This window comes from Schistocerca cancellata, chromosome 12, assembly GCF_023864275.1.
Source record: "Schistocerca cancellata isolate TAMUIC-IGC-003103 chromosome 12, iqSchCanc2.1, whole genome shotgun sequence".
NCBI classification, from domain to species: domain Eukaryota; kingdom Metazoa; phylum Arthropoda; class Insecta; order Orthoptera; family Acrididae; genus Schistocerca; species Schistocerca cancellata.
In genome coordinates this window covers 134,634,418-134,656,970 of record NC_064637.1, presented here as the reverse complement: position 1 = coordinate 134,656,970, position 22,553 = coordinate 134,634,418, and the positions used below count along the sequence as shown (strand labels likewise).

At 43.0% G+C, this 22,553-nt stretch overlaps 1 protein-coding gene and 1 non-coding gene across 2 annotated transcripts in view; one reads left to right on the top strand and one right to left on the bottom strand.

Moving 5' to 3' along the window:
• LOC126109783 (peroxidase-like) overlaps window positions 1-19,006 on the top strand; it is a 266,678-nt gene extending 247,672 nt beyond the window's left edge. Inside the window, exons 13-15 of the mRNA XM_049914842.1 lie at window positions 1,295-1,487; window positions 15,207-15,312; window positions 16,615-19,006. Coding sequence (XP_049770799.1) covers window positions 1,295-1,487; window positions 15,207-15,312; window positions 16,615-16,732 — 417 coding nt within the window. The 3' untranslated portion in view covers window positions 16,733-19,006. The remainder of the gene's footprint in view (window positions 1-1,294; window positions 1,488-15,206; window positions 15,313-16,614) is intronic.
• On the bottom strand, window positions 2,114-2,186 carry Trnaa-cgc (transfer RNA alanine (anticodon CGC)). The gene has a single exon. It is a non-coding gene; the product is annotated as a tRNA-Ala (tRNA).
• Window positions 19,007-22,553: the final 3,547 nt, after the last annotated feature.

The window sequence follows — 22,553 nt, the reverse complement described above, 5'->3', positions numbered from 1 at the left end:
CGACCAATCCACCTGTCTTGAAATATGCTGTTCAATACCGCTTCAACCGCACGCGAGCTATGTGCCGGACATCCATCATGTCGGAAGTACATCGTCATTCTGTCATGCAGTGAAACATCTTGTAGTAACATCGGTAGAACATTACGTGGGATATCAGCATACATTGCACCATTTAGATTGCCGTCGATAAAATGGGGGCCAATTATCCTTCCTCCCGTACTGCCGCGCCATACATTAACCCGCCAACGTCGCTGATGTTCCACTTGTCGCAGCCATCGTGGATTTTCCGTTGCCCAGTAGTGCATATTATGCGGTTTACGTTACCTCTGTTGGTGAATGACGCTTCGTCGCTAAATAGAACGCGTGCAAAAAATATGTCATCGTCCCGTAACTTCTGTTGTGCTCAGTGGCAGAACTGTACACCACGTTCAAAGTCGTCGCCGTTCAAATCCTGGTGCACAGAAATATAGTACGGGTGCAATCGATGTTGACGTAGCATTCTCAACACCGACGTTTTTTGAGATTCCCGATTCTCGCGCAATTTGTCTGCTACTGATGTGCGGATTAGCCGCGACAGCAGCTAAAACACGTACTTGGGCATCATCATTTGTTGCAGGTCGTAGTTGACGTTTCACATGTGGCTGAACACTTCCTGTTTCTTTAAATAACGTAACTATCTGGCGAACGGTCCGGACACTTGGATGATGTCATCCAGGATACCGAGCAGCATACATAGCACACGCCTGCTGGGCATTTTGATCACAATAGCCATACATCAGCACGATATCGACCTTTTCCGCAATTGGTAAACGGTCCATTTTAACACGGGTAATGTATCACGAAGCAAATACCGTCCACACTGGCGGTATGTTACGTGATACCACGTACTTATCCGTTTGTGACTATTACAGCGCCATCTATCACTAAGCGAAAAAAGTGGTCCAACTAAAACATTCATATTTCTTTACGTACTACACGAATATGTAATAAAAATGGGGGTTCATATTTAAAAAACGCAGTTGATATCCGTTTGACCTATGGCCATCTAGCGAGCCAACCGTAGCGCCATCTGGTTCCCCCCTTCAAGCTAGACGAGTTTCGTTCTTTGTAGTTTTTTTCGTTTGATGCTTATTTCGTGAGTATTTCGGCCCGGTCACGATCAATGGACCACCCTGTAGTTCAGGGACTCAGCGCATGACATTCTTGACGTTGGAGCACTCACGTACACCACTGTAACCAACCACTTCTTGGTGCTCTCGGATGAGGGACTGTAGTGACGCTTTGTGGTGTTCAGAACGTGGAGAAGCTGTCCAAGCTGTACGAGCACCCGGACGACGTGGACCTGACGGTGGGCGGCTCCCTGGAGGTGCACGTGCAGGGCGCGCTGGCCGGCCCCACGTTCGTCTGCATCATGGCCGAGCAGTTCCGGAGGACGCGCCAGGGCGACCGCTTCTTCTACGACTTCAAGCACGCCGGCTTCACACCAGGTGCGTCACTACACATTCCAACTACTACTGGACAAAACGGGTCTACCATCTGTACCGGTATCAAATGAGCCTTAAGATACAAATGTGTCGATAGGGAACATTCGTCGTGAACTAGCCTTAAATTTTATTTTGTTTGGTTGGTATGACTTCTGTCAAAGATATTTAGTATACAGCAAGTCACGGAACAATAGGGGCCCGCCATTAGCCTTCTCCACTGCGCAGGCGCCGCCGCGCCAATTTTCGGTATATATAGAACGACGCGCACCAGTAATCTTCAGTCTCGTACTCACCTGAAGATGGCTGGATGTTTCTTAGCCGAAATATCGTGCCAAGATGTCAACGTGATCCGGCTGCAAGCCCGAAATATGATGGACCAATCAATACGCCGGGAAAACTTCAAGATACACAACATCATATGTTTTCATCGTGTTAACAATGTCGAATTTTGTACCAGTGGTGGTGGTGGTTAGTGTTTAACGTCCCGTCGACAACGAGGTCATTAGAGACGGAGCGCAAGCTCTGGTTAGGGAAGGATTGGGAAGGAAATCGGCCGTGCCTTTTCAAAGGAACCATCCCGGCATTTGCCTGAAACGATTTAGGGAAATCACGGAAAACCTAAATCAGGATGGCTGGAGACGGGATTGAACCGTCGTCCTCCCGAATGCGAGTCCAGTGCGCTAACCACTGCGCCACCTCGCTCGGTTTTTGTACCAGAAAGTCATGTTTTGCGGAAAGCATTAATGTTTTGTTTTCTTTTGAAAAAAAAAGTGCTGCACAGTCGTATCGAGTGTTTGTCGAGGCATATGGTGATCATGCTCCATCAGAAACAACATGCAAAAGACGGTTTCAACAGTTCAGAAATAATGATTTTGATGTAAGAAATGAAGAACGAGGAAGACCACCAAAAAAGTTCGAAGGTGCCGAATTACAAGCAATATTGGATGAAGATGATAGTTTGAGTCAGAAGCAAATGGCAGCAATGCTAAATGTTGCACAGCAAACAGTTTCTGACCGTTTCAAAGCTATGGGAAAGATCCAAAAGTGTGGGAAATGGGTGCCACATGAATCGAATGATAGACAGATGGAAAACCGAAAAACCACTTGTCAAATTTTCCTTCAAAGACATGAAAGAAAATCAATTTTGCATCGAATTGTCACTGGCGATGAAGATGGATTTATTTTAAGAATCCTAAGCGGGAAAAATCATGGATTAATCCGGGACAACCATCAACATCGACTGCAAAACCAGATCGATTCCGCAAGAAGACAATCCTCTGTGTTTGGTGGGATCAGAAAGGTGTGGTGTATCATGAGCTTCTAAAACCCGGTGAAACTGTGAATACTAATCGCTACAGACAACAAATGATCAATTTGAACTATGCATTAATCGAAAAAAGACCAGAATGGGCCAGAAGACATGGCAAAGTAATTTTTTTACACGACACTGGACCTGCACACAAAGCAAAACTGGTTCAGGATGCAACCAAAACACTTGGCTGGGAGCTGCTACCCCACCCGCCGTATTCACCAGACTTCCCCCCTTGCGACTACCATTTGTTTTCATCAATGGGACACGCATTGGCTGAGGAACACTTCGATTCCTACGAAGAAGTCGAAAATTGGGTGTCTGGTTCAAATGGCTCTGAGCACTACGGGACTTAACATCTGAGGTCATCAGTCCCCTAGAACTTAGAACTGCTCAAACCTAACTAACCTAAGCACATCACACACATCCATGCCCGAGGCAGGATTCGAACCTGCGACCGCAGCAGTCACGCGGTTCCGGACTGAAGCACCTAGAACCGCTCGGCCACCGCAGCCGGCTTTGGGTGGCTCATTGGTTTGCTTCAAAAGACGAACATTTCTATTGGCGTGGTGTCCACAAATTGCCAGAAAGGTGGTCAAAATGTATAGAAAGCAATGGTCAGTACTTTGAATAAAATGTTTTTACTTTTCAATTCAAAATTAGTGTTTCATTTTCACAAAAAAACGCTCATTTCATATACACCTGGTATTTCCTCCCAGTCCACTGATTTTCGTTCCCATCACGCCTCATGAATGTTAGTCCAGTGTGGTAACCACTCTGCTGACATTGATCGGTATTCTGCGTAATACAGGGTGAGTCACCAACTATTGCCACCTAGAACAACTCCGAAAATAGATAGGAGCTGAAAAGTTTGTAGGACAAAAGTTGCATGGGACAACGGGGTCCATAATATAACGTTGGTTTTTTGTTGCTAGGTGCGGTCGCTTCAGAGATATTTTATAAGAGAGATGGGGCCCCTCCACGCCCGCACCAACGTGGTGACCAAACCAAAAGTTCTACTGTCACCTCCGTCAACATGTTAGTTATCTAATAGGTGGATCACAGGATGCTGGGCTGTGATGTTATCCGAGCGTCTGGGTTAGACTACGCATCAACACGGAACATCGGGTGATAGATAGTGGACGAAACGCGAGTAAGGGCAGCAATTTGAAGAGCAGAGGGAAAAAAGTGCCAAGGCCCGTGCCGCGGGAAAAAAACCTCTGCGATAGTGGGATGGGTAGTAAGAGCAGTAGTGGCTTACTAGCTGCGATAGTTCATGCAAGGCTAGGTTTGTTAGTGTGGGTATCATGCGTCATTACCGTGGCAGACGATGGCGATGTATCCCAGTTGCTGCAGCCCCTACATTCCTGGAACAATCAAGATCGTTATATAGTAGTGGGAGATCGGCCATAGATCATCTCACTGTGTGGGGGGGGAGGGGGGGGGGGGAGGGTGGAGCTTGTCTGCATGCAGTGTACGGTACGGCTTCCGTGCGTGGTCCCAGTTATTCGGCAAGTGTGTTCCAGCTGGATATCCAGTAATGGTGGCTGATTAACAGGGGCCCACCTGTACCGTTGAGTTTATATTAAGGTCAACTTTGTTTTTTTAAATGGGATGCTATAGTTTGGTACTTATTTTCTGATTGCGGCTATAGGGACGAATCCAATGATGTGTAAATGTGTAACAGTAAGGTCTTTGAAAGTTAACGAAGATCACCCAGGTGGGATAAACGGCGTTCGAAGTGATGACCATTGGTATCAATGCAGGGTTACAATCTTCTTATTATGGACTGAGTGGTATTCCTTATCACTTCGTCACTTAACGAAGCGGACATGCTCTGACAATTCCCTCTCGCATATCTTCAGGTGCAGCTGGAACGTCTTCATAAAGCATTTGACGTCAATCTGACCAGTGGTGTTATTTCTACAGCGGTTTAAAAGTTTAAGTTTAATTATAATCACCCTGTATATTAAATATATATATATATATATATATATATATATATATATATATATATATATATATATATATTAAAGGGTTAGGTATCTAAAACTACCCGTATTAGAATTCAACGTTGTGTCAAAATTTCAAAGCCATCGGTCAAGAGTTTTCGGAGATTAACGATTTTGAGCAAACGAACATTTACATTTTTATAACGTTTCCCCGTGAGGTGGCGCAATGGTTAGCAGCACTCTGGACTCGCAATCGGTAGGACAATTCAAACCTGCGGTCGCTTCAGGCAAATGCCGGGATGGTTCCTTTGAAAGGGCACGGCCGACTTCCTTCCCTAACCCAATGGGACCGATGACGTTGCTGTTGGTTGCTCTCCCCCCCGAATCAGTCAATCAACCAAACAACCGTTTATTACATACACTCCTGGAAATGGAAAAAAGAACACATTGACACCGGTGTGTCAGACCCACCATACTTGCTCCGGACACTGCGAGAGGGCTGTACAAGCAATGATCACACGCACGGCACAGCGGACACACCAGGAACCGCGGTGTTGGCCGTCGAATGGCGCTAGCTGCGCAGCATTTGTGCACCGCCGCCGTCAGTGTCAGCCAGTTTGCCGTGGCATACGGAGCTCCATCGCAGTGTTTAACACTGGTAGCATGGCGCGACAGCGTGGACGTGAACCGTATGTGCAGTTGACGGACTTTGAGCGAGGGCGTATAGTGGGCATGCGGGAGGCCGGGTGGACGTACCGCCGAATTGCTCAACACGTGGGGCGTGAGGTCTCCACAGTACATCGATGTTGTCGCCAGTGGTCGGCGGAAGGTGCACGTGCCCGTCGACCTGGGACCGGACCGCAGCGACGCACGGATGCACGCCAAGACCGTAGGATCCTACGCAGTGCCGTAGGGGACCGCACCGCACATCCCAGCAAATTAGGGACACTGTTCCTCCTGGGGTATCGGCGAGGACCATTCGCAACCGTCTCCATGAAGCTGGGCTACGGTCCCGCACACCGTTAGGCCGTCTTCCGCTCACGCCCCAACATCGTGCAGCCCGCCTCCAGTGGTGTCGCGACAGGCGTGAATGGAGGGACGAATGGAGACGTGTCGTCTTCAGCGATGACAGTCGCTTCTGCCTCGGTGCCAATGATGGTCGTATGCGTGTTTGGCGCCGTGCAGGTGAGCGCCACAATCAGGACTGCATACGACCGAGGCACACAGGGCCAACACCCGGCATCATGGTGTGGGGAGCGACCTCCTACACTGGCCGTACACCACTGGTGATCGTCGAGGGGACACTGAATAGTGCACGGTACATCCAAACCGTCATCGAACCCATCGTTCTACCATTCCTAGACCGGCAAGGGAACTTGCTGTTCCAACAGGACAATGCACGTCCGCATGTATCCCGTGCCACCCAACGTGCTCTAGAAGGTGTAAGTCAACTACCCTGGCCAGCAAGATCTCCGGATCTGTCCCTCATTGAGCATGTTTGGGACTGGATGAAGCGTCGTCTCACGCGGTCTGCACGTCCAGCACGAACGCTGGTCCAACTGAGGCGCCAGGTGGAAATGGCATGGCAAGCCGTTCCACAGGACTACATCCAGCATCTCTACGATCGTCTCCATGGGAGAATAGCAGCCTGCATTGCTGCGAAAGGTGGATATACACTGTACTAGTGCCGACATTGTGCATGCTCTGTTGCCTGTGTCTATGTGCCTGTGGTTCTGTCAGTGTGATCATGTGATGTATCTGACCGCAGGAATGTGTCAATAAAGTTTCCCCTTCCTAGGACAATGAATTCACGGTGTTCTTATTTCAATTTCCAGGAGTGTATTACATGTAATATAAGGCGGGGGGGGGGGGGGGCACTAACTATTGCCACCAAGAATAGCTTCGAAAGTATGGTTGGAGCTGAAAAGTCTGTGGGACAAAAGTTGCATGGGACAACGGCGGCCATAATATGGTTTTTTGTTGCTGCGTGGAGTCGCTTCAGAGATATGAAGGTGATGTGTAACAGTAAGGTCTTTGAAGGTCAACGAAGGTCACAAACGTGGCGTGAACGTCCATTTACAGAAGGTGTTCGAAGTGATGATCATTGGTATAAATGCAGTGTTACAATCTTCTTATTATGGACTGAGTGGTATTCCTTATCACTTCGGCTCTTAACGAAGCACATGCTCCGACAATTCCTTCTCACATATCTTCAGGTGTAGTTGGAACGTCATTATAAACGATGTATTTTACGAATCCCCACAAGAAAAATCCAGAGGCGTCAAGTCTGGCGAACTAGCCGGCAAGGACACATCTCCTCCGCGTTCAATCCAACGATTTGGGAATTGTCTCTGAAACTCATTTCTAGCCATCAGCGAAAAATGTGCCAGACACGCATCGTGTTCATACCACATTCTGTTCCTTGTTCCTAAAGGTATTTCTTCCAATAACAGACGTAATGTTTCTTGCAGGAATGTGGTGTACTTCCTACCACTAAGAGTTCCTTCGATGAAATAAGGGCCTACAATTCTGTCCTCCAGAATCCCACACCACACACTCACCGACCACGGTTTTTGGTGTGCAACTTGCCGCGGTCAGCATGGATTTTCAGTTGCCCAATAATGCATGTTATGCAAATTAACATTTCCGTGGTTCGTGAATGTAGCCTCGTCGGTAAATAAAATCAAATTAATAAATATGTCATCCCTCTGAAATTGAACCCATCGGCAGAATTCAATGCAACGCATACAATCCAAAGGTCCAAAGACCTTACAGTTAACTCTTCGTGGAGACTGGTATGGTAAGGATGATATTTATAGCGATGCAGAACACGAACAACACTACTCTAGCTCATGCCAGATTCCCTTGCAATTGGACGCGAAGTAACACAAGGATTTCGAACCACAGTGGCAAGAGTACCAATTTCTGTAATAACTTTCTTTTGCCGGATATGTTTCCGATGCGTTAAAGATCCAGTTGTTCTCAGTTTATCATACACATATTTAAGTGTAAGTGAGTACGTTGAGGATATCTTTCAGCGTCTAAGTCTCTAGCTCTCACTGAATTTCAAAGGCATTTTCTATAAATGAGAAACATATCGACTTGTTCTTCGAAGTAATACATCATTCACATTCCCTTGATCCTACTATACTAGTCTTACCCAGTTCCAAACAAAGAAGGGAAAACGGAAAGGTGGAAGGAGTATACAGAGGGTCTATACAGGGGCGACGTACTTGAGGACAATATTAAGGAAATGCAAGAGGATGTAGATGAAGATGAAATGGGAGATATTTTGTGAACAGTTTGACAGAGCACTGAAAGACCTGTGTCGAAACAAGACCCCGGGAGTAGACAACATTCCATTAGAACTACTGACAGCCTTGGGAGAGCCAGTGCTGATAAAACTCTACCATCTGGTGAGCAAGATGTATGAGACAGGCGAAATACCCTCAGACTTCAAGAAGAATATAATAATTCCAATCCCAAAGAAAGCAGGTGTTGACAGATGTGAAAATTACCGAACTATCAGTTTAATAAGTCACAGCTGCAAAATACTAACGCGAATTCTTTACAGACGACTGGAAAAACTGGTAGAAGCCAACCTCGGGGAAGATCAGATTGGATTCCGTAGAAATGTTGGAACACGTGATGCAATACTTACCCTACGACTTATCTTAGAAGAAAGATTAAGGAAAGACAAACGTACGTTTCTAGCATTTCTAGACTTAGACAAAACTTTTGACAATGTTGATTGGAATACTCTCTTTCAAATTCTGGAGGTGGCAGGGGTAAAATACAGGGAGCGAAAGGCTATTTACAATTTGTACAGAAACCGGGAGGCAGTGGTTGGGAAGGGAGTGAGACAGCGTTGAAGCCTATCACTGATGTTATTCAATCTGTATATTGAGCAAGCAGTAAAAAGAAAAATTCGGAGTAGGAATTAAAATCCATGGAGAAGAAATAAAAACTTTGAGGTTCGCCGATGACATTGTAATTCTGTCAGAGACAGCAAAGGACCTGGAAGAGCAGCTGAACGGAATGGAAAAATGGCTCTGAGCACTTTGGGACTTAACATCTTAGGTCATCAGTCCCCTAGAACTTAGAACTACTTAAACCTAACTAACCAAAGGTCATCACACACATCCATTCCCGAGGCAGGATTCGAACCTGCGACCGTCGCAGTCCCGCGGTTCCGGACTGCAGCGCCTAGAACCGCACGGCCACCGCGGCCGGCGAACGGAATGGACAGTGTCTTAAAAGGACGATATAAGACGAACATCAACAAAAGCAAAACGAGGATAATGGAATGTAGTCGAATTAAATTGGGTGATGCTAAGGGAATTAGATTAGGAAATGAGACGCTTAAAGTAGTAAATGACTTTTGCTATTTGGGGAGCAAAATAACTAATGATGGCCGAATTAGAGAGGATATAAAATGTAGGCTGGCAATGACAAGGAAAGCGTTTCTGAAGAAGAGAAATTTGTTAACCTCGAGTATAGATTTGTCAGGTAGTCGTTTCTGAAAATATTTGTATGGAGTGTAGCCATGTATGGAAGTGAAACGTGGACAATAAATAGTTTAGACAAGAAGAGAATAGAAGCTTTCGAAATGTGGTGCTACAGAAGATTGCTGAAGATTAGATGGGTAGATCACGTAACTAATGAGGAGGTATTGAATAGAATTGGGGAGAAGAGGAGCTTGTGGCACAACTTGACTAGAAGAAGGGATCGGTTGGTAGGACATGTTCTGAGACATCGAGGGATCACCAGTTTAGTATTGGAGGGCAGCGTGGAGGGTAAAAATCGTAGAGGGAGACCAAGAGATGAATACACTAAACATATTCCGAAGGATGTAGGTTGCAGTAAGTACTGGGAGATGAAGAAGCTTGCACAGGGTTGAGTAGCATGGAGAGCTGCGTCAAACCAGTCTCTGGACTGAAGACAACAACAACAACAGCCTTACCGTTCCTATAAAAACCTGTATGTATGTATTGTATTGTGTTTTGGTACCTTTCCTTGTATTTTTTGACGCTATCTATTACAACACTAAGTTGTTTAACGACAATAAAATTTGTTTTGATTTGTTATGATATTAGTGTTGTATTGCGTAACCGTCGAATGGTGTTTACATGTCAATGGCACATTATATTAATACGAATATTTACTATTTGCACGATACTCGAGAGAGAATTGTCAGAGTATGGGCTTCTATAAGTGCAGAAGTGATAAGGAATACCACTCAATCCATGATAAGAAGATTGCAGCTATGCTTTGATATCGATGGTCATTACTTCGAACACTTTCTGTAAATGGACATCCATGCCACCTTTTTGACCTTCTTTGACCTTCAAACACCTTACTGTTACACATCATTGGATTCGTCTCGATAGCCGCTGTCAGAAAATAACCTACCAAACTATAGCATCCCATTTACAAAAAAAAGTGACGTTAATATCTCTGACGCGACCCCATCTAGCAACAAAAAACCAACGTCATATTATGGCCCACGTTGTCCCATGCAACATTTGTTCCACCAACTTTTCAGCTACTGTCATATTTTCAGAGTTATTCTAGGTGGCGAGCTCGCCTCCAGCTCACCACCGGCAATGGAGGGTGAAGCTTTGACAATGCCAGCCACTCGTGCTGGCGAAACGTCAGAAAAATCATTAGATGAACGTCGGCCGAAGAACCCGAGACAGAAGCCAATAGGCAGTTTGTCAAACAACATACACTCACAAACACTGACGCAAACGCAGCGCGCACACACAGGATCATAGCTCAAAGTTTTTTGCGTGAAGCAATCCGAAAAACATGCCTGGATTTGTGCCGAAACAATTCGTGGTTTTTGCACCACAATGGTGCACCTGCTCACACTTCGTTACTTTTTATTGAATTTTTGGACAGAAACAATACCGTAATGATGACCCAGCCTTCATATTCACCAGACAGTACTCAGTGTGACTTCTTTTCTGTTCCCAAAAATAAATAAAATCTTAAACAGCTGTCGTTTTACAACCGCAGATGAGATAAAAAAACGCATCGCTGAGAAATCTAAAAGGTGCCCCGACGATCGATTTCCAGAAGTGTATCGGGAAGTGGAAAATGCTCTGAAACAAGTGTATAATACCTCTGATGAGGACTACTTGGAAGGCGAATAAATAAAATTCTTTCCAAAAAAACAAAAATTGCCATTTATTTATTTATTTATTTTACACGAACTTGTAAGAGGGTAATCCCAAAAGTATGGTCTACCATTTTCTTACAAGTACATAGACCTTTTTATTTGTGCAATGGTTTCTATCAGTTTACAGCTTGAAAATTTAACCATAATCAACATTTCTGTCGATGTATTTTTGTAGACGCTGTGGCAGTTTTTGTATGCCAATGACATACCCCTCCCCATGAACCACGGACTTTGCCGTTGGTGGGGAGGCTTGCGTGCCTCAACGATACCGATAGCCGTACCGTAGGTGCAACCACAACGGAGGGGTATCTGTTGAGAGGCCAGACAAACGTGTGGTTCCTGAAGAGGGGCAGCAGCCTTTTCAGTAGTTGCAGGGGCAGCAGTCTGGATGATTGTCTGATCTGGCCTTGTAACACTAACCAAAATGGTCTTGCTGTGCTGGTACTGCGAACGGCTGAAAGCAAGGTGAAACTACAGCCGTAATTTTTCCCGAGGGCATGCAGCTTTACTGTATAGTTAAATGATGATGGCGTCCTCTTGGGTAAAATATTCCGGAGGTAAAATAGTCCCCCATTCGGATCTCCGGGCGGGGACTACTCAAGAGGATCTCGTTACCAGGAGAAAGAAAACTGGCGTTCTACGGATCGGAGCGTGGAATGTCAGATCCCTTAATCGGACAGGTAGGTTAGAAAATTTAAAAAGGGAAATGGATAGGTTAAAGTTAGATATAGTGGGAATTACTGGAGTTCGGTGGCTGGAGGAACAAGACTTTTGGTCAGGTGAATACAGAGTTATAAATACAAAATCAAATAGGGGTAATGCAGGTGTAGGTTTAATAATGAATAAAAAAATAGGAGTACGGGTAAGCTACTACAAACAGCATAGTGAACGCATTATTGTGGCCAAGATAGATACGAAGCCCACGCCTACCACAGTACTACAAGTCTATATGCCAACTAGCTCCGCAGATGATGAAGAGATTGATGAAATGTATGACGAGATAAAAGAAATTCTTCAGATAGTGAAGGGAGACGAAAGTTTACTAGTCATGGGTGACTGGAATTCGTCAGTAGGAAAAGGGAGAGAAGGAAACATAGTAGGTGAATATCGATTGGGGCTAAGAAATGAAAGAGGAAGCCGCCTGGTAGAATTTTGCGCAGAGCATAACTTAATCATAGCCAACACTTGGTTCAAGAATCATAAAAGAAGGTTGTATACATGGAAGAACCCTAGAGATACTAGAAGGTATCAGATAGATTATATAATGGTAAGACAGAGATTTAGGAACCAGGTTTTAAATTGTAAGACATTTCCAGGGGCAGATGTGGACTCTGACCACAATCTATTGGTTATGAACTGTAGATTAAAACTGTAGAAACTGCAAAAATGTGGGAATTTAAGGAGATGGGACCTGGATAAACTGAAAGAACCAGAGGTTGTACAGACTTTCAGGGACAGCATAAGGGAACAATTGACAGGACTGGGGGAAAGAAATACAGTAGAACAAGAATGGGTAGCTTTGAGGGATGAAATAGTGAAGGCAGCAGAGGATCAAATAGGTAAAAAGACGAGGGCTAGTAGAAACCCTTGGGTAACAGAAGAAATACTGAATTTAATTGATGAAAGGAGAAAATATAAAAATGCAGCAAATGAAGCAGGCAAAAAGTAATACAAATGTCTCAAAAGTGAGATCGACAGGAAGTGCAAAATGGCTAAGCACGAATGGCTAGAGGACAAATGAAAGGCTGTAGAGGCTTATCTCATGAGGAGTAAGATAGATACTGCCTACAGGAAAATTAAAGAGACCTTTGGAGAAAAGAGAACCTCTTGTATGAATATCAAGAGCTCGGATAGAAACCCAGTTCTAAGCAAAGAAGGGAAAGCAGAAAGGTGGAAGGAGTATATAGAGGGTCTATACAAGGGTGATGTACTTGAGGATAATATTATGGAAATGGAAGAGGAGGTAGATGAAGATGAAATGGGAGATATGATACTGCGTAAAGAGTTTGTCAGAGTACTGAAAGACCTGAGTCGAAACAAGGCCCCCGGAGTAGACAACATTCCATTAGAACTACTGACAGCCTTGGGAGAGCCAACCCTGACAAAACTATACCATCTGGTGAGCAAGATGAATGAGACAGGCGAAATACCCTCATACTTCAAGAAGAATATAATATAATAATTCCAATCCCAAAGAAGGCAGGTGTTGACAGATGTGAAAATTACTGAACTATCAGTTTAATAAGTCACGGATGCAAAATACTAACGCGAATTCTTTACAGAAAATTGGAAAACTTGGTAAAAGTCGACCTCGGGGACGATCTGTTTGGATTCCGTAGAAATGTTGGAACACGAGGCAATACTGACCCTACAACTTATCTTAGAAGAAAGATTAAAGAAAGGCAAACCTACGTTTCTAGCATTTGTAGACTTAGAGAAAGCTTTGGACAATGTTGAATGGAATATTCTCTTTCAAATTCTAAAGGTGGCAGGGGTAAAATACAGGGAGCGAAAGGCTATTTACAATTTGTACAGAAAGCAGATGGCAGTTATAAGAGTCTAGGGGTATGAAAGGGAAGCAGTGGTTGGGAAGGGAGTGAGACAGGGTTGTAGCCTATCAATCTGTATATTGAGCAAGCAATAAATGAAACAAAAGAAAAGTTCGGAGTAGGTATTAAAATCCATGGAGAAGAAATAAAACCTTTGAGGTTCGCCGATGATATTGTAATTCTGTCAGAGACAGCAAAGGACTTGGAAGAGCAGTTGAACGGAATGGACAGTGTCTTGAAAGGAGGATATAAGATGAACATCAACAAAAGCAAAACGAGGATAATGGAATGTAGTCGAATTAAGTCGGGTGATGCTGAGGGTATTAGATTAGGAAATGAGACAATTAAAGTAGTGAAGGAGTTTTGCTACTTGGGGATCAAAATAACTGATGATGGTCGAAGTAGAGAGGATATAAAATGTAGACTGACAGTGGCAAGGAAAGCGTTTCTGAAGAAGAAAAAATTTGTTAACATCGAGTATAGATTTAGATGTCAGGAAATCGTTTCTGAAAGTATTTGTATGGAGTGTGCCCTTTTGTATGCAAGTGAAACGTGGACAATAAATAGTTTAGACAAGAAGAGAATAGAAGCTTTCGAAATGTGGTGCTACAGAAGAATGCTGAAGATTAGATGGGTAGATCACATAACTAGTGAGGAGGTATTGAATAGAATTGAGGAGAAGAGGAGCTTGTGGCACAACTTGACTAGAAGAAGGGATCGGTTGGTAGGACATGTTCTGAGACATCGAGGGATCACCAATTTAGTATTGGAGGGCAGCGTGGAGGGTAAAAATCGTAGAGGGAGACCAAGAGATGAATACACTAGGCAGATTCAGAAGGATGTAGGCTGTAGTAGGTATTGGGAGATGAAGAAGCTTGCTCATGATTGAGTAGCATGGAGCGCTGCATCAAACCAGTCTCAGGACTGAAGACCACAACAACAACATGTCATATCAGCTCGCCGCCAAGCTGTTCAGAAAGTTATGAACCTCTTCTTTCACCTCGTTGTTGGAGCTGAATCGCTTTCCGGCCAAATGTTCTTTTAACCTAGGGAACAGGGTGCCAAGTCAGGACTATAGGGTGGGTGGGTGATTATGTTCCACTGAAACTGTTGCAGGAGGGCAACGGTTTGCCGAAGGATGTGTGGGCGAGCGTTGTCATGGAGAATGTGTACGCCCTTGCTCAACATTCCTCTTCTCCGGTTCTGAATTGCCCGTTTGAGTTTTTTCAGAGTCTCACAGTACCTGTGGTTTCAGCGATTCAGCTCCGACGACGAGGTGAAAGAAGAGGTTCATAAGTTTCTGAACAGCGTGACGGCGATCTGGTGTGACATGGGCACACAAAAACTGCCACAGCGTCTACAATAATGCGTCGACAGAAATGGTGGTTATGTCGAAAAATAGCTAAATGTTCAAGCTGTAAACTGATGTGAACCATTGTAGAAATAAACAGGTTTATGTACTAACAAAAAAAATTGGAGACCTTACTTTTGGGATAACCCTCGTATATGTTAAGGTAGGTGGTAGGGGGTATTATTTCCATTCGCGGAACAATGAAAATTAGTAGTTATAAATTAGAGGTTCATATAGGTATGCTTGTAGCGTGGAATAGAAACCTAGCTACAACTCTTTCTTGTCAGTATTACACCAACATTATTTAAGTATGTGTTGACTTGTATTGGTAAGACAGTGAAACACATGATCTGACTGTCTCACATGTTCCCTTGCAGACCAACTGCAGGAAATCAGGAAAGCGAACATGGCCAGGCTGCTGTGTGACAACTCCGATCACGTGAAGAGCATGCAGCCACGAGCGTTCGAGAAGATCAACCATGGGTGAGTATTGTGTGACGTTTATCACTTGTAAACAAAAACAGCATGAATTCGAGTATCTACACCACGGTTTCATTGACAGTTATGATGGAAAAGTTATGTAGTAGATATCTTTTACACAAAAAAGCAGTTACGATAACTAAAAAATGGGTGCCCACAGGGTTCAATTGATGGACCAACTTATTAAATGCATTATATTTGTTGGAATTTACAACTACAAGTATGACCGAGTTCACAACGCAGCTTCACAGTTAACTGTGGTACTACAGTTGTGGAAAAGACAGCTGCTACACAGACAAGTAATTACGATAACTTAAAAAGGGATGCCCACAGGGGTTACTTGTGCCAGTACCTCGTCTCCTACCTTCCAAACTTTACAGAAGCTTTCCTGCGAACCTCGCAGGAGAGCTTCTTTAAAGTTTGGAAGGTAGGAGACGAGGTATTGGCAGAAGTAAAGCTGTGAAGACGGGGCGTGAGTCGTGCTTGGGAGGCTCAGTTGGTACAGCACTTTCTGACGAATGGCAAAGGTCCCGAGTTCGAGTCTCGGTCCGGCACACAGTTAAAATCTGCCAGGAAGTTTCATATCAGCGCACACTCCGCTGCAGAGTGAAAATCTCATTCTGTAACAGGAATACTTAAAGAATCTAAATGGGACTCATAGGAAGAAAGTTGACGTTTTTTCAACACTGAGTTAAGTAATTTAGATAACCTGCTTTCGAAGAAGACAATGGGCCATCATGGTGCCACCATCCATCTCGTTTTAGGATTGTGAGAATAAGATAAGAGGGAACAGGGCACATGCAGAGCAGTATACACTCATCATATTTCCCTTGCTCAGAACGCAAATGGAACAAGAAGTATGATAATGGTATGAAGTATGGTACCCTCTGCCATGCACTGTATGATGGCTTGAGGAGTGAATATACAGATGTATGGAGCGCTACCTAGAGAAGGAATATGCAGTCATCTGTAAAATACCCTAAGTGGAGTTTACCCTATTTATAGTGCATTACTGGTGGTTACCCATTACCCATTACCACAATTTGTGACTTGCATTTTATGTATGGAGTAGCAGGGTATGGTGCCTGTAAAACCGAACGATTGTATAGAGAAAAGTTTAGGAACAAGGTGACTCAAAGTGGAAGAAATGTATTGCTGTCAAAGGACAATCTTGTATTTTGGATCTGAAGATTGCATAATTGGGCCAAAACACATAATTATAATATTAAGAAACCCAATATACGCTGTCTTTCAATTAAAATGTGACCTCATCCCTTAGTAGACTTTACCATTCCACTGTTGCAGAAACCCAATCGTGCCGTGCGACTCGCTGCCAGCTGTGGACCTGAGTGCATGGCAGGAGTCCGGTGGTGATGGTGGCCACGGAGGAGAGTCTGCATCGCTCTGGTACTTCAAGAAGTGAAGACCCAAGGGTCGCCAGTGGACGAGGACCTCCGCACACTCCAGGGTCAGGCTGCCTCGCTGGAGAAGACTGCCTCGAGCCCCTCAGCACCAGCTGTGACGAGGCCCCAGATCCTGGATGTTTGGTTCTCTGAATGGCCAGTTGGTGTCCTCCAACTATCGTTATCATCAATGCTCTCACCATCCTCATCCACATCATCACCCTCGTTCACAGTGTCTACCGCATATCATCACCTTTGGTCACCTCAAGAATATTGGCATTGAGAGTCAGTCGCCAAGCGGTCTAGAATGTAAAATTCTGTATTCCCTGAACTCTTCAACATATGCATTTGAAAACAGCGAAATATCGTGAATCTTTGCGGCCATTTCTGTAACTGGGCACTGAATTGAAGTTTAGCCCACTGACCACAATAACTAGTATCAAGATGAGAATGGTCATTGCTTTGTAGTCAGGATTTGCTTTCTTGAGGTGAGCAGTCCAAGTTTCTCACCGGTCAGTTAGACCTATGGTCATCATTAATGTCTCAGTACTTATGGCCATGTGTCTGTTGCAGATCATGTTGTGCATCTGATGTAGGTCCTAATGAGTGAATTGTGACTGAAGTCTGGGATCCGATTTAAATACATTACTGTGACCCTTCATGACATAATCAGCCAATTCTGTATAGCCACATTGGCAACCATGCACAATATCTTCCTTGCAGCTGAAGATCATGCAGAAACCTTGACCCTTAGTTTCTTTTTATTTTGGTAAGTTAAACGGCACGGCTTTTGACCACCCACTTGTGATTTACTTATTTATTTAGTTCGGCTTAACTCTCTATCTCCTCCTTGGTTTCTCTGCTTTTGTGACCTTAATTGACACCCTTGCATCAATCGAACTTTCCACATCTTCCTGTTCAACATGGTCTCAGCTTTATGACATACACTTGTAATTTGCAGGCAACTACGTCCTGAAATTTTCTCAGTGTGGCGTAAACCTCTCATAGTGTCTGTGATAATCCTGATGGCAGGAAATTCAAAGAGATCTTTCACATCCCAAAACACAGTTTCATTGCTTCTCCAAGAAGACTATATGTGCCTGAACTTCTTCAGACTTGGTTAATTTGACTAACGCCACTGTATGGATCCACAGTGACGTAATCAACCACTGTTTTATCACCAGTAGCAAATGTGAGGCACTAAAGGTCCTCCATGTCGCTTCGGCATTGCTATTTCACATGCTGTGAGACAGTTTATTTTTGTTGCCACTTTAAGTCTCAGAGGCACAAGCAAAAATGCCAATAGCTTGAAGAACTCTGATTACTGCAGATATCCTGACAATAAACCCTTAATTTTTAGTTCCTCTTCATATTTCCAAACAGCATACTGTATGTATGTAAACAATTTTTGCGTCTTTCTGTTGGCTTCACTAAAAAAAGAAGCCATGTTGTTGATCCTTGAACCACTTTTACCTTCCTTTGCAATTTTTCCTCCTCATCTGCAATGGAGTGTCTACATGGTTTAATAGTGGGTACACTCCTTAATGGGTATAGTTTTCCATTTCACAACCATAACTGTCAGTTAAGTAACTTATACCTTTTCTAATAATTTCCCCCAGGAATGATGCTTAGTGTCAAAGCCTTCCATAGTTTGTGACAACTTAAATTAATGTTGATTGGCACACAAATTATTTATCAGCATGGACCAAACAACTGAACTGACTTTGAGTTCTTCTAAAACACATAATTATTAAACAATAAATCACATTTAGCCCCTTTTTCACAAACTTGCTAAGTTGCAGAGGGCACACGATCAGAGTTACAGGCTCATTCTCCAGTGTTACTGTAGAGAGCATTGTAAATACCATTGTTATAGCAGTAATGGGCTTGGAACGGAAAGCACGTCGCTACCTTACACATTTGACTGTTATCTGAAGTTTTATTCTAGACTGCATAAGGTTCCTTTCTGTTTGGACAGCCAGAACTATTTAGACCGTTTGAGCTTCTTTAGACTCCGCCTATGTTCTTTGTTGAACTCGTATTGTTACCAAAGTCATACTTTTAAAAAAATGGTAGCGCTATTTATTTTTGATAAAATGGATGAAACTTATTCAGTACACAAAGGCTACAAAAAGACAACTCCAACTTTCCTCACATACAGAAACCTCCTTCTCCGTTATGTTTGTCCACTTTTGTTATATATATTCCCAGATATTTATATACTGCTTAACGTGTTTTTTCCTACAAAAATATATGACTGTAATTTTCTTGGAAATAAACATATTGTTACAACAGCTGATGTAAGACATTCTTTCTTCCTACAGAAAAATTGCCATTTGCGTTGAATGTAGTTCTAAGTAATTCAAGCAATGCTGGAATGACAGATAAATTTTGCGACTGCTGGTAGATTTCATCCTGGGTCGCCTGGAAAAACACTGTCTACAACGATTTTTCAAATAATTGTTAAGGGATTATCTGCAAATGGACTCCTCGTTTGTTTCGAAAACACACGTTAAATTCTTTTCAGACTTACAAACGGAATAACGTCAAACATACAATGCTACAGTGTAGGTGTGGCCAAGATTTGCACCTTTCCAGCAGACGTGTGAATGATACTGAAACAATGCGAAAGCGTTACACTCGAGAAACTTTAGATTTTATCACTAGTGTTTATTCTCAACCTTCTATTTTCCCGCCCAAACAATAACTTTATTACTAAATTCAGTACATACGGTAGACAGTGCTAATACACTGAGCAGAACTCCAAAAAGGTTTACATAAAGGCATTAAACATTAAGTTGAGATTACTTTTGAATGCATTACGGGAACAGCAGTGATCAATGTCTTCAGTAGTGATTCTCCAACAGAAAGAGGTTCCTACTCAATGGTCTGAAGATGACCACAGTAGTGGTCGAAACCGGTCACCTTGTTAAATAAATCGTCAACAAGACTGTTTTTAATAGTAATTATTAAGTTGAGATGTTAATAAATATATACACATTTCTATTTTAGAATGTCTAATACGAGGGGCCTTCAATAAGTAATGTAACACTTTTTTCTCCACCAATTTCGCTTGAAAAAATGTGAAATTCGTTGTGGGACATCTGGGAATATTCCTGCTTCAGCCCCTATAGTTTCAAAAAGTTCCCATACGTAGTGACCGGGATCGCGTCTCTAACGGAGGTGTCTTCCAGGCAGAGAGCTGTCATTAAGCTTCTTTCAGCGAAACCCAGAGCATAGCAGATATTGTAACGTATTTCTGTCTTTACGACGTTTCTCATCGAGCCATATACGTTATCTCGCATTTCTAGCTTCTTCTCTCACACAAATAATGATAAAAATTCAGAAATTCAGGGTCGTCACTAGCCCAAGCCCTTCCTAACCATTTAGAAAAAAACGTAGCTGGAAAATTATTAGTTTAATTACTTTAACAGTTTAATTACAAGTATGCAAATTTCTTTAAGTAACCAGATAAATAGCACTCCATGTCGTGCATGAAGCAACTTGATTAATTCAGGATTGGAAACCGGAGGAAATGGGTAAGATCAACACCATAGAATTTATCTTTCACGCAGATTATCTATTGTACCTAAGTATTTGGTTGCACATCGTAACTACACATAACTGGTGCCTGACTAGAAATATTTAAGTAAGAATTACGTGAGAATGTAACACAGCACAATTTAACTACAGCAAGAAGAAAAACAGAAAACGGAGGTGGGAGACAATGATAGTATCATCTCCTTTGCATTCATACCATAAAAACATCTCAGTGAGAGTCGCATTTCGACTCTACTCATGCACTATTCTGGACAGAAGTTTAATCAATGCACGAGGTTGTGCGATAATTTTTCAACATACTAACTGCGTCGGCTGCTTGCAAACGGCCGAACTAGAGCACGTGGTGCATTACGAATCAAAGTGTTGTGCTGCTTTGTAGAAAGCGCACGAAAGAACAGATATTCTTGCAGAAATTATAGCTCATTAAACAAGAAAACTGTTAAAATAAAGCCTATTGCGGTGCCGTGGTGGACCAGAAGGGTCATTGATTACCAAACACGTTGCACAAAATCTACACACAAAGACAAAAGCAACTTCCACAAAATACAAGATAAAAATCATTAAAAATCGTACTCGCTTCGACACAGTACTACACTCACGTATGCTTGAAGTGATCCTAACCAGCTTTTCCCAATCAGATTTACCGTTTGAAATTCTTCTTCATCGTTGTTCAAAATGAACAAAGAAACTTCCACACTTTTAACTCAAACACCCAAAAATCGCCTATTTAAAGCAATATAATTGTGGTATATTCGTAAAAATAACTCGCTTCGCACGCTTCAGTTAAGCTGAAGTCCTAGCTCAACCTGAAACCCCCCTTAACCCCCCGTATTTACCAAGCGTTCACCGAAGAGTGTCGCTTTCTCTTTCGAGATTACCTAACTGCCCGTGCAGTGGAAACTACCGGAGGGGTACCCTCCGTCACCAACCTCACACACATAAACAGCCTTCGACACAGCCTTCGACTGAGATGGGTAAACCTCTCTGTTCAGGTCATCCTGTGGTCTCCTTCGAACGAGAAGCAACATCGTCTGCTCCCAACACACGATGACCAACTCTGCGTTTCCCACAAAACACAACCGAAACCCCACATTAAAACACACATATAATATTCAATAATGAAACGTCCCCTTAGAAAAATTAATGACTTACTTTGCTGATAAACCTCTACGTTATTTGATTTTCAAACAGCTGGGCAGAACTGAACGTACTCAGACATTACTCTCTTTACTTATTCTGATCAACACTAAACTTACACACAATAATTTTAGCGCAAACCAATCTGACTTTCAAAAATCCCTACAAAAGAATGGCCCTGACTAACAATAACCTATACCTTTCATGAATCACTTACCTCACAAAAATCTTTGTTACTCGAGCTACTGCGATACATCGAGCGCCACTACTACCAGCTAAATAAAAGATTCTAACTACTGAAGGCACTAACTACTGATAGGCATAGTTAGCAAATGAAAGATTTTGACAGAGAACAAACAATGTATTTACCTTAATAGTGTTCAAAAGTCATTATATATATATATATATATATATATATATATATATATATATATATATATATATATATATATATATACTGGGTGAGTCACCTAACATTACCGCTGAATATATTTCGTAAACCACATCAAATACTGACGAACCGGTACACAGACCGAACGTGAGGAGAGGGGCTAGTGTAATTGGTTAATACAAACCATACAAAAATGCACGGAAGTGTGTTTTTTAACACAAACCTACGTTTTTTTTAAATGGAGCCCCGTTAGTTTTGTTAGCACATCTGAACATATAAACAAATACGTAATCAGTGCCGTTTGTTGCATTGTAAAATGTTAATTACATCCGGAGATATTGTAACCTAAAGTTGACGCTTGAGTACCAATCCTCCGCTGTTCGATCGTGTGTATCGGAGAGCACCGAATTACGTAGGGATCCAAAGGGAACGGTGATGGACCTTAGGTACAGAAGAGACTCGAACAGCACATTACGTCCACATGCTAACACCTTTTTATTGGTCTTTTTCACTGACGCACACGTACATTACCATGAGGGGTGAGGTACACGTACACACGTGGTTTCCGTTTTCAATTACGGAGTGGAATAGAGTGTGTCCCGAAATGTCAGGTCAATAGATGTTCAATGTGGTGGCCATCATTTGCTGCACACAATTGCAATCTCTGGCGTAATGAATGTCGTACACGCCGCAGTACATCTGGTGTAATGTCGCCGCAGGCTGCCACAATACGTTGTTTCATATCAAATGGC